At 36.1% G+C, this 11,825-nt stretch overlaps 2 protein-coding genes across 2 annotated transcripts; both read left to right on the plus strand.

Moving 5' to 3' along the window:
* Positions 1–1,374: 1,374 nt before the first annotated feature.
* LOC306843410 (lysosomal enzyme trafficking factor-like) lies at positions 1,375–3,609 on the plus strand. The gene is made up of 2 exons (XM_079374898.1): positions 1,375–1,495; positions 1,923–3,609. Exon 2 carries the CDS (start codon positions 1,938–1,940, stop codon positions 2,364–2,366), a length of 429 nt encoding a protein of 142 aa, XP_079231024.1. The 5' UTR covers positions 1,375–1,495; positions 1,923–1,937; the 3' UTR covers positions 2,367–3,609.
* A 1,413-nt stretch (positions 3,610–5,022) lies between these two features.
* LOC306844145 (putative E3 ubiquitin-protein ligase UBR7) lies at positions 5,023–11,716 on the plus strand. Its single transcript, XM_079376087.1, has 11 exons — positions 5,023–5,549; positions 5,877–6,010; positions 6,482–6,542; positions 6,628–6,723; positions 6,904–6,957; positions 7,085–7,190; positions 7,370–7,491; positions 7,951–8,142; positions 10,111–10,291; positions 10,418–10,479; positions 10,582–11,716. Exons 1-11 carry the CDS (start codon positions 5,418–5,420, stop codon positions 10,672–10,674), a joined length of 1,233 nt encoding a protein of 410 aa, XP_079232213.1. The 5' UTR covers positions 5,023–5,417; the 3' UTR covers positions 10,675–11,716.
* Positions 11,717–11,825: the final 109 nt, after the last annotated feature.

An 11,825-nucleotide genomic window follows, 5' to 3' on the forward strand; every position in this document is an offset into this window, starting at 1 on the left:
TCTATAGCTGCTGTGGATATATAACAACTATAGCCTAGTAATATAAACAATTACTTTACCCAATAGCCTACTGTTTTCTACAACTATAGGGTATAGTCTATTATAGTACAATACACTAAAGTTTACTGTAGTAAAAACTAAAGTATAACCGTATTTATTAGTTTACTATAGTTAATACTACAGTATGCTGTAGCATTCATTAACAAAGTGTTGTAAATACTATAATATATAGAGTATAATACACTTTACTATAGTATGGTTCAAAAACACTATAAATTACTATAGTATTTTTTCATGTGGGTAATTTCAAGTAATTTTCGTCTAGGTTAGCTATTTCAATTATATAAAATATTTTCTAATAAAACATTAAAGGTTTTAATGATATAGGCTATTTGTAATATTTAAATACTCTACTATAATACTAAATACTAAATATTCTCTCTTAAAAGTTTTGCATTACTTAGGCCTACCAGTGTTGTAGGCTTACTTGTTACTTATTAATTACTCCTTCCAAAAGTAACTTTACTTAGGTTACAATACTTTCTGGCAACAATAATATGTTACACTGTAATACCACCCCCACCTCCCTAAAAAAAATAAAAATAAAATAAAATAAAATAAAAATCTGAAATGTTAGCAACAATATATTTCTGCCTCATCATTTGGATCACAGTGAAAGGTTATTACAAACAATCAGTGGTGATTGATAGTGACTTTTAAGTGTTGTATTAACCTCATTAATTGTCATGTGTATTATGTAGCTTGAAGTTAATTGTAGCTACAGTTTCTCTGTTTCCCAAATATGATTATACTCATGATGTATTTTATGAAAGGAAATTGTGTAAGTTCATAAGAAAATGTTTCATTTTCTCAAAAGATTTTTTAAATATAGTAATACAATTAATATCAGGATCAGAGGGATGTGAGTATGTAATGCCAGAGTAAAGTAATGCCACGACTTCTATAATGCCACAACTAACACACAACCCCCCTCCCCCCTCCATTTTGTTATTTTTTTATTATTTAGATTTTTTTTTTTTTAGATCCCCTTAAGGAAAACAGCTTATAAATCATATAAATCACTAAATTACATATATTTTAGAAAATGTTTAAATGCTAAATGTTTTCTGTGAAGTTTAGGGGTATGGAGATACATTAGCTATAAAGTTTAAATTATTTTCTTATCTCAAAATTGTTGTGGTCTTTTAAATCCCTTGTAATTTTACAACTGCTTACTGTCATGTATGATAATGTTGGTTAAACTGTTGGTGTTACAGCACACCCGTGTATGTGACACAGTGATGCTCTGGGGGGCAGTAGAGTACTTTGAGAGGTTAATAATAAAGTCGGCGAAGATTCACGGGGAAACTTCCCGGATGTTGCTATTCCAGGAAGTGAGTCCTATGACAACAGTCCTGTGACAGCGTTGTGTGTTTTGCCTTGAGAAACATATTGCCCTGAAAACTGCGCAAAATGGCTTGATCGTGTGATCACAGTAAGTAATACTCATGTATAATCTTGTGTTTAGTGGATGTGATGGGGGCGTGTCGTTCTATAATAACACAACAGCTTTGAGAAATCTCCAGATGGTGAGGTTTCTTGTGTTTGAAGGACTTCCTCTTTGTTTATTTAATATTTCAAGCTAGTTTTATAATTAGTTTAGCAATGTGTTTCGTACAACATCAAGGAATTTAAATATTTTAGTGTTGTATTTTTGTGAATATAATTAAATATGAACTAGTATGTTTAATAAGTATTTAATAACAATAATGGTATGTTTTTCAATGGTGACTGACAGTTTAAGCTGATTTGATTTTTATTTCCTGAATATTCAGCAGTGATCACACCACTGATCACATGATCTCACAACCATGTGTTTGGTTTCTTGTCATCTTGTGCATTTGCTGTCATTGTTTCTCCAGAGAAGAGCATGGAGAATGATGAATTTCCGCCAGCGGATGGGGTGGATAGGTGTCGGACTGTACTTGTTGGCCAGTGTCGCTGCAGTGTATTATATATTTGAGATCAGCCAAACATACAACCAACTTGCACTGGCACAAGTAGAAAAGGCGGCTGGAGCACAGACAAAATGGTCGGGAGATGCTTCTTCCTCTTCAACATCTTCGACCTCATGGATCGTGACTCTGAAAACAAGACTTCTCCTCCTGCCCTTCTGGGTGTGGGCCACCATTTTCCTCATTCCCTACCTCCAGGTGTTTCTCTTTCTTTTCTCCTGCACAAGGGCGGATCCCAAGACTGTAGGATACTGCATTCTGCCCATCTGCCTTGCTGTTCTCTGCAACCGTCACCAAACCTTCGCCAAGGCCTCCAATCAGATCAGCAGACTGCAGCTGATTGACACTTGAAGTAATCGTTAAAGATGAGGAGGAGGTGCCATACAGTTTGGTGTCTTAGGGGGTGGGCAATACAAAAGTGCATTCATAAGTAAGATTATTATTTTTTAAGACTTGGTCCTGATTTTTTTTGGTGTAGGAATTAAAAGGGGAATGTGTTTAGGATTCATTTCTTTGTAATTTTTTTTTTCCTTTGTAATGAAGTATTTTCCATGTTGGCTCAGTCTTATGGTACTTTTTTTTTTTTTTTAGAAGCTTAGTCTTGATTTAACTGAAAAAAACTTTTATAAATGAAATCTAAGTAGCCTAAATGGAGGCAATTAAGCCATTGTCCAAGATGTGGAGAATGTTGATGGGGCTGTGTACTACTTGAATTACACTTCTAATGGTGGGTAGATTTTACTATAAATCACGATGAATAAAGATTTGTCAGTGTGGACAGCTGTAATTGTTTCCGTACTATGAGGCCAATGGATTTGTAGTGTCACTTTAACTCTCCAGGTGTTTGTTCTCAACTCCAGTGGACATTTTATTAGTGGAAAATAAGAAAACTGCCGACAGCGGTGTCACATATGTATTTTCCTTTTGTTTATAACAGTGTCTAACTTTTTATTTGTTTTGAATATAAAATGCACTCAAGGCAGGAACAAAGAAAGGAGTTGTAATAAGGAAAGATTTGTATTAAAAATACACTTTTATTATCAGTATTTTGTTCAAATATGATTTCTTGTCAGCTCTAGACATGGCAGGAGTATTCTCTCCAAATCTTCTTTGTGTTTATTTGACAAATACAGTTTTTCATGTATCATAGTGATAATCAACTGTCCTCAGAGAAAAGACATCTGTGTTTCAAAAAAGTTCATAATCTGTTAGTACCTGTCCATATCTGTGGAATAGTTGTGAACTCAATCTTATGTCTTATTGTTGAGGGATATCGGCATCATTTTACAGTGCGAGTAATCTTATCTTGAATAAGAAATGCAAAGGTTATTTAGCCTTGTTGGGTGTGGTAGGTTGTAATGAGTCTGGCACAAAACATTAGGTCTCAACTCAGACCTGTGTTTTGATTTTTAAAATCACGTCTTTTTGTCCAGTGGCTTTTATTCATTTGTTGAAATGTTCAAAAAAGGCAAATCATTTTTGTCTAAAAGGGCTTGACTGTGAATTTATAATGATAATGTTTGATGGGTATTTGTTAACTTTCCATTGCAATCTATACACTGTGGTTTGAAACTCAAATCAATAAAGAAATGTTATGTGCAGTCTGTGTTCTTTTGTAACTGCTACATTGATTTCTCAATCAGAAACTCAGACATTTTATTGGACAGTTTGAATCCAGTTTATTATCACCTGTTAAACCACAGTACTGATAACCACTGTCAATTTGTAACTTTACAAGAGGAAAAATGTATTGATAAAACAATTTTCCTTTCACACTGATATACTTTAGCCTTTTAAAGGAGCCTGAAGTTATGAAAAATAACTTAGAAATACATAAAAATAGGAACAAATTAAGGCAAAATCTCAACATAATCTGGAAATTGTGGCTGAGGTTTTTCTGAGGAGGGGTTATTGATGTAACAACACATATTTATGTAATAAAGGCCATGACAAAATGTCAGTTCTGAAGATCATGACCGCAAGGTTTTTCTCCGCTTGTTTGGAGGCCCTGAGTTTGACTTTTTGGTGGTCATTTCTGTGGTATTATCCTCTTCGTCACTGTCCTCTTCATCTATAGACATGGGTTTCACAAATAGAATGAAGTTACAAAATGAGACAATTATGACAAAATATAATGACGTTGACTTAATTGTTATAAGAATTTTGAAGTAATAAGTATTTTAAAGGCAGTAGGCTTATATCAGTAAAGTTAAGGAGCTCGCTGTCAAATGGAGACTTTTAGCCACCTTCGAAGACTTTATTGTATATATTTTTATTTATTGTTTAATTTAACTGAATTTGAAGTGTCTTGGTTTTCAATAAACAACCCAGTCCATTTTAGCAGCTTACCATCTACATCTGCTGTGCTGTTTTCCGCTGAGCCCCTTTCTAGTTCAACAAGAGCCGTCAAAACTTCAGATATATCAGCGTTTAATTTCTTGATGCCAGTTATCATTGACTTCAAATTGCCATCTGCTTGTACCGTAAACTGGCTTGTCTGTCCATCTCGGTACTTTAGCTCTCCCTTCAGTTCGCACGCTGCCATATTGCAGAAACACACTGTAAATCGGTTGCCAGATCTCACAATAAATAAATATATACACGCAAAATGGACTGCCTAAATAAAATGGGAAAAAAAGGAGTATCTAAAAAATGTATTTATAAAATAGAATGGAATAGACTGCATTACAGGCTAAACTACAGCATATTATTATCAGTAATTATGTCATTTTACAAAAATAGCTAAAATATTTCAGATATAGAACTGCTCATTAAATAACTGCAACAGGCAGCAAATGAACAATACAATACAATGAACAAAATGTAATAACCATGTAAAAATTTGACAACTGAAGAAGTTTTAAATATATATATATATATATATATATATATATATATATATATATATATATATATATTTATTTATATAAATCGTACGAGTAAGTGACACTATTTATAAGCAGTAAAATGAGTGGACATGGCAACACTGATCTACCCTTTGAACTCTGACCTATCAAATTAGTTTTGCGAAAATTCCTATTTTTTCTGTTTATCCGGAATCGAGTTAATGTGGGTGTGATGTATCAATACACATTAGTCAGAAAAAGAGCTCTGAAATAATAATTTCTATTTACAACTCCCACAACTCTCCCGCCAAAACATCCTGCATTTGCATAAACCGGAAGCAGCATTGGGGTTTTGTTATTGTCACAGTTAATCCCGAGAATCTGTTCGGGTAATGTCAAATTGCATAACACTTTCCTACATCTTTCTTTTAGTTCTATTACAGAGGACCCACTTTCTCCAATAAAGCGTGATCTCGTTGATAGTTCAGTTAGCTCGTGTCTCGATTCGTGCCCTGGAACAGGAACTAGAAACATTTTTGCGCTCATCTCGTCAAGGATGGCGGCAAATGATGGAGCGGAGGAGGCTACTGTATCTCTGGTGGACGTCTTAGAGGAGGATGAAGAACTGGAGAACGAAGCCTCCGCTGTTCTTGGAGGGAGTGATTCAGAGAAATGCTCATATCCAGAGGTTTGGCGTCTTTATGTAAACGCAGACTTTAAATAGAATCCGTTTTTAGCAAGCGCATCATACCTTGACACAGCCTATTTCAACATAATTCTTGCAAAATATTAGTAGGATTGTTTTGATTTGGGTTTAGCACGAAACATTATTAATAATGCGTCGATGCTGCGTCTATTTGTTGAAAATAAACCTTATTGCAATAACAGATAATACCAAGATGCCTTAAACAGCAGTTGTCAGCAAATGCTCAGTATATACATTAATATTCTCAAATGGAAATAAGTTATATGTTCTGAAAACAAGGTGATTATTTTTATTTTTTTGTCCTGACAGGGATATGTGAAGCGTCAGGCTCTGTATGCCTGCAACACCTGCACACCAAAGGGAGGAGAGCCAGCTGGCATCTGTCTGGCATGCTCCTACAAGTGCCATGAAGGGCATGACCTTTTTGAGCTATATACCAAGAGGTGAATATTTCCACAGTCCATCTAAAATAACCACTGAAGCCGTGATACTATGTTAGAAGGCACATTTGCTGCTGCTCTAACCCATTTAAGCAGAGCCTGATTGGATCTGACATTATTGTTTGATGGTTTGCTTAAGGGGTTCCATGTGCATTATGCAAACTATTTTGCCTAATTTGTATTAATATATTTTTGACAGTATGACAGGGATTATTTAGCGGTCTTTCCTTTTGTATTAGAGCTAGCTGCATCATTGGCAATGAGAGTGAATACCTGAGTGAGAACCGTCACATAAAAATAACTTTAATGTGAAGAAATTTCCACATGGAGATCCGGAGGCAGTAAAACTATAGGCTTCAGTGTTTTTAGGTGCTTTGGATTGAATTACACACAGATCCTACTTTAAATTGTGCTTGCTGAGGCATTGTGATATGTTACGAGTAAGCTGCACTCAAAACCTTATTGATAATACAGGAATTTTCGATGTGATTGTGGAAACGACAAGTTTGGGGAAATGGAGTGCAAGCTGTTTGCGGTGAGATTCGCTTGGCTGTTAGTTTGAATTTGTGTCTTTCCGTTTTAATTAGATTTTTCTAATCTGATGGATTTCTGTTAAACAGGATAAAGAGAAAGTGAATTCAGGGAACAAATACAGCCATAATTTTTTTGGCTTGTATTGCACATGTGACAGACCCTACCCAGATCCAGAGGACGAGGTAATGTGCGGTTTAGTTTGAGATGCATTCTATAATGTTCTGTTATTGCATGTTGTATTGCAAATTAACTTTAATTATGAATCCCTATTCAGATTTGTATTGTGTTTGGATGTTTAGAGTGCTTTTATTATATTACATACAGTAGATTACATGCATATATGAACCAAGTTCTCTCTTCAGGTTCCAGATGAGATGATCCAGTGTATCGTGTGTGAGGACTGGTTCCATGGTCGGGTTAGTATCAAATCAGATTGCAGTCAGGCAGGACATGAACATGGTTAAGTGTTCTTTGTGTGTGTAGATGAGGAGCATAATGCATTCAGGTTGAATGTTTGAGAACATCTCTGTGTGTTTCTCTCAGCATTTAGGCTGTGTAGTGCCAGACTGTGTGGAGCTGCAAGAGATGATCTGCGAGTCATGCATGAATAAAACACCTTTCCTTTGGAACTATGCTGCACATATTGCAGGTAAAGTGGTTATATATATATTTCTGCTTCCATTTTGCATTTACAGATAGTTCTTTAAAAATAGAGACAAATTAATGTATCAGTCAGGACCTATTAAACTGATCAAAAGTGACAGTACATTTACAGTGTTTGCAACATTTATACATTTGTGAAGATTTATTCTGTCTTGTTTGCATCAGTGCCACCCATAACAAAAGTAAGTCCATGCAAAGGAGAGGAGGATGTGAAGGTGGAGGCAGAAAATGGTGAAGAGGAGAATAAAATTAAAAATGAGAGCCCGAAGAGCCCTGTCGATGAGAAGGTATTACTATTTGCTGTAATGTGTCTGTATTCTTGTCTCTAAATAGGAGGATGAAACATGACATTGCATTTTTAATTCTGTTCATTCCTGTTCAGTCCATTTTATTGTGGACAGCCAAACTTAAATCTCCTACTTAGATAAGTGTTTTAAGACACTAGATGCACTAAGCTGTTTCAGACAGATATTTGTCTTTGTTTTGAAGTCTCACCACAAGGTGGCAGTAGTTCTGTTAGATGATGCATGTCTGAAAGACTTTTCATTGGGGAATTGGTTCATCTCATCTGTCTCAATTAAGCCGTAATTTGAAGGAATCGAGTTAAACTGAATTTGCACCACATTGTTTTGTTGCTGTTAGCAAGAATGCCAACTCAGCTGTATGAATGAGAAATGATTTTAACAATCTACACAGAAAGAGAGGAATCAGTGATCAAGATTTAGTGACCTTCTCTCTGCCGTCAGGTGCAGGTCAACGGGACATCCACCTGTAAGCGGAAACACCAGGAAGAAGCTGAAGGCTCCTCAGAGGAGGGTTCATGCTCAGGTTGCAGGCTGAGAGAGATGAAGGCCTCGGGGAGGAGCCAGACTCTGCAGGGCGCCGTGTTCTGGCCGTCTGCCTGGCGCACAAAACTCTGCACCTGCACCGACTGCAAGGTACAGCTCAAACACACTTTACAGAGGAGATTTACTAAATAATACTGCTTTTACCCTTGTTTAAAGGATGAGTTCACTTCCAGAATAAAAATTTCACTCACCCCCATGTCATCCAAGATGTTCATGTCTTTCTTCATTCAAAACAAATGAAGGTTTTTGAGGAAAACATTCCAGGATTTTTCTCCATATAGTGGACTTCAATGGGAGCCAACGGGTTGAATGTCCAAACTACAGTTTCAGTGCAGCTTCAAATGGCTCTACATGATCCCAGCCAAGGAATAAGAGTCTTATCTAGCCAAACGATCAGTCATTTTGTAAAAAACAAAAACTACTCTGTACCGTGTCAAGTGCGGTTCGTTTAACCATACCCTGGCCCTCTTGAAGAGGTGGCTTGGCTGCGGTACGCATGTAGTGTGATCTCTAACCACATTAGAGCATGGAACAGTTAATTTACTATTTTTGTATGCACTATTGTTATCATTATGCCAGCAAAAATCTTTATTACTACTTGGATATTACACTTTTCAATTAACTTAATTTTGAGTACATTTAGGTTTATAATGGGTCTGCTTCTCGTCTTATTGATGAACAGGTAATGTAGTTTTTTGTGAGTAAAGCTGCAAATTCCACCACTATCCTAAACAGCCTCTGTAATAATCCTGTGATATCTGTCTGTTAGCGAAAGGAAAATCGTGCTTGGGATTTAGTACAAGGCAACTGTGCGTAGTGCGATTATACCCTTAGAACTTTTTTTTTTTTTTTTTTCTAATCTTTATTATTAGCATTACAGTTATCTTTGTCTTGGGGTACACACACACACTTAAAGCTGCTTATTACTCATTTATCCATGTTTCTTTATCGCATTCTTTATCAATAGTTCCTGCCCACTAAAAGCTCCACAGATATATTTGCATACCATGATAATATAGAAATGATATAGAAAAAGTTCAATCGATTTACACTTTATATCATCGCCAACATATATATTGTCATATCGCCATAGCAAGCAGTAATGATTAAAGTTTAACAAACACATTTGACTAACTAGTTGATAAAAAAACAAAATAGACCAACAAGAGTGACTAGTGCTAATGCTATGTTCCCATTGCTAGTGCTCTTTTTTTACATGCTGGGACAGGTATGCTTTTTTTTCCCCACAAAAGCAAGATCACCTTGTTTTAATGTTGAAGTCATGCACATAGTAGTGCATTTTGTATGGTTTATACACCGCAAAACAGCATGTGTTTGACTGAAAATCTAGCTAAACTGTAAAGATGGCACTGTGAATGATGATGATAGTTGTCAACAAATGGGATGCTACATTTTATTCAAAATTCAATATCTTATATATCTACAATTTTGGCTTTAATAAGATTTTCCCAGGAAACCTGGCATCCTCCACGATTCCTGTTCTTTCCAACAGCAAAGCACTTGAATGCGACATGCTTGTAATCAGGACTTTTGAAATTTGAAGTAGGAAATTTTGATAGAACACGAAGGCAGTATTATTCCTTATTTTCTTACAGGAATCCAGAAAATTTCATTACCCAATTCTAGATGGAATCACACAGCTGCAGCTCTCATGCATGAAAGTGGCATGTTTGAGGTTTGAACTAGTTGATACAGGAAATAAGCAGTCTAATAAAGAGGTTGATTGGCAAAACGTATTTGATGTATTTCGTATTTGACGCCATCTACCTACATTTCACTCTTGGTTATACCCTGTATAATTGTGTATGTGACAAATAAAAATTCTTGGTATTTTGAAAATACAAAAAAACTAAGATTAAATGCATTTCACTAACCACACTTAACCTTTCCAACGTGATTACGTAATCCGTGAAGTCGGGCATGCACAGGTAGTGCTAGAGCATTTGTGCATATATATATATATATATATATATATATATATATATATGGAAAAAAACAACATTGTTTCTGGTCTCATGGTTTGCTTTCTTTGCTTAGGTCCTCTATACCGATGCAGGAGTGTCTTTCCTTGTGGATGAGATGGACACTGTTCTGGCGTATGAGAACAAGGGCAAGTCTACAATGCAGGCTGAACAAGCAGGAGGAGCTGAGGGCCGTGACCCCTTGATGTCGGCCCTAAACAACTTAAATCGGGTTCAGCAGCTGGAGATCATCCATGGTTAGTAGAGTTAAGTGGCACTAACATCATTATCTGTGTGAAAGCAAAACTAATTCGTTTTCTGATTGACATGAGATTTCAAATGTAACTGCTCAACTGTGATGATGGCATTTAATTTTTCCTCAGAATATAATGACATGAAGACAGAACTGAAGGACTACCTGCAGCGATTTGCAGCAGAAGGAAAGGTAGGTTTTTGTGTGCGCGTTTTTTAAATGTGTGGTTTAGTTGAATGTAAGCTTGTAGTGTCTAGTGTTCATTTTCTTCTTCTCCTCTCCTTCCTTGTCTAGGTGGTGACACCTGAGGACATCCGTCACTTCTTTGAACAGCAGCAAAGCCGCAAGAGACGAAGAGCCAATGCAGGCCAGTACTACTGCAGTTAAACCGCCCTTCACCCTGCCACTTCAAGCATACCAGCTACATCCAATCCTTCAAGATTTTACCCCCCAGTCTGTTCATTTCAAGGCCACCCCTGGTTTTGTAAAATAAATATGCAGTTCAAATTCAGGCCCTGATAACCTTGTATGATTTTGACCTTGTATAGTGATGTATGACGGGTTCTGTTTCTCCAAAGATGTAGCTGTAATTCTTTTCTTGTAATCCTGCCATTTCAAATCAACATGTTGATTGGCTCTCAGATGCATTATGAAAAACAATGAATTTATGGAAAACCACTTCTATAATGTCTTATATAGGAATTGCAGTCAATCCTCAGGAGCTCTCTCTCTGTTAAGCAATTTAAAATGCTTCCAGTATTTCCAGAAGGCTATTAGGGAAGTCACAATCACATGACTGCAGTCAGTATTCATTCTGTTCTGATGAGACAGCAAATATTCACATTCACGTATGTCAGGGTAAATAGATCTATAGCCTATTGAAAAAATCTGTTTAGATAACAAACCTACGCAAGCGCTTTTTCAGGTTGTTCAGTTACAGTTGTGAATTGTCTAGTAATGCTTTATTCATTTTTATCTTGTTTTAACCTGCTTTGTTTGTAGATTGTTACTTTTTAATGTCCTATCTTTGAGAAATAGACATGGTAATACATTTGGGCCCTGCGATGTATGTCTCCGTTTATCCCAAGAACACTCCGTTGGGGAGAAATAGTTTCAGTGTTTATATTTCATTAGTTCAGTAACTTCTTGTAAATCTTTGAGTTCTGTTAATAACTGATGAAGCTTTTCACACCATTGCAGTGGAAAAAAACTGACCAAGGCTACTAGACTTAAAAACTTTATTCTTTAAAAAGTAGTATATGATTTCAGTCCCAATTTAAGGGGATGTTTAGGCATGTCATGAAACCTGCAGCTAGTAATTTACATAAACAGGCCCAAACAATATCCATAAGAGCTTTCCTCCATCCATCCATCCATCTATACCTTAAATAGTTTAATAAAATGACTTTTTTTGGTTGGTTTTAAATTCAATTGTAAATTTCAGTGGGAACTGAATCATGATTTCCACATGACAGTTTCTATGCAAATTGTGTGGTTAGTGAGACCTGCTGCGTTTCCCCCTCCCATTTCCCTCTAAT

This window comes from Barbus barbus (genome assembly GCF_936440315.1).
Source record: "Barbus barbus genome assembly, chromosome: 24".
Classification (NCBI taxonomy): Eukaryota; Metazoa; Chordata; class Actinopteri; order Cypriniformes; family Cyprinidae; genus Barbus; species Barbus barbus.

Coding starts and splice junctions, on each gene's coding strand:
- LOC306843410 (XM_079374898.1), top strand. CDS start 1,938: ATGATGAATTTCCGCCAGCGGATGGGGTGGATAGGTGTCGGACTGTAC.
- LOC306844145 (XM_079376087.1), top strand. CDS start 5,418: ATGGCGGCAAATGATGGAGCGGAGGAGGCTACTGTATCTCTGGTGGAC. Junction 6,958..7,084: donor AGGACTGGTTCCATGGTCGG/GTTAGTATCAAA, acceptor TGTTTCTCTCAG/CATTTAGGCTGTGTAGTGCC. Junction 7,191..7,369: donor CTATGCTGCACATATTGCAG/GTAAAGTGGTTA, acceptor TGTTTGCATCAG/TGCCACCCATAACAAAAGTA.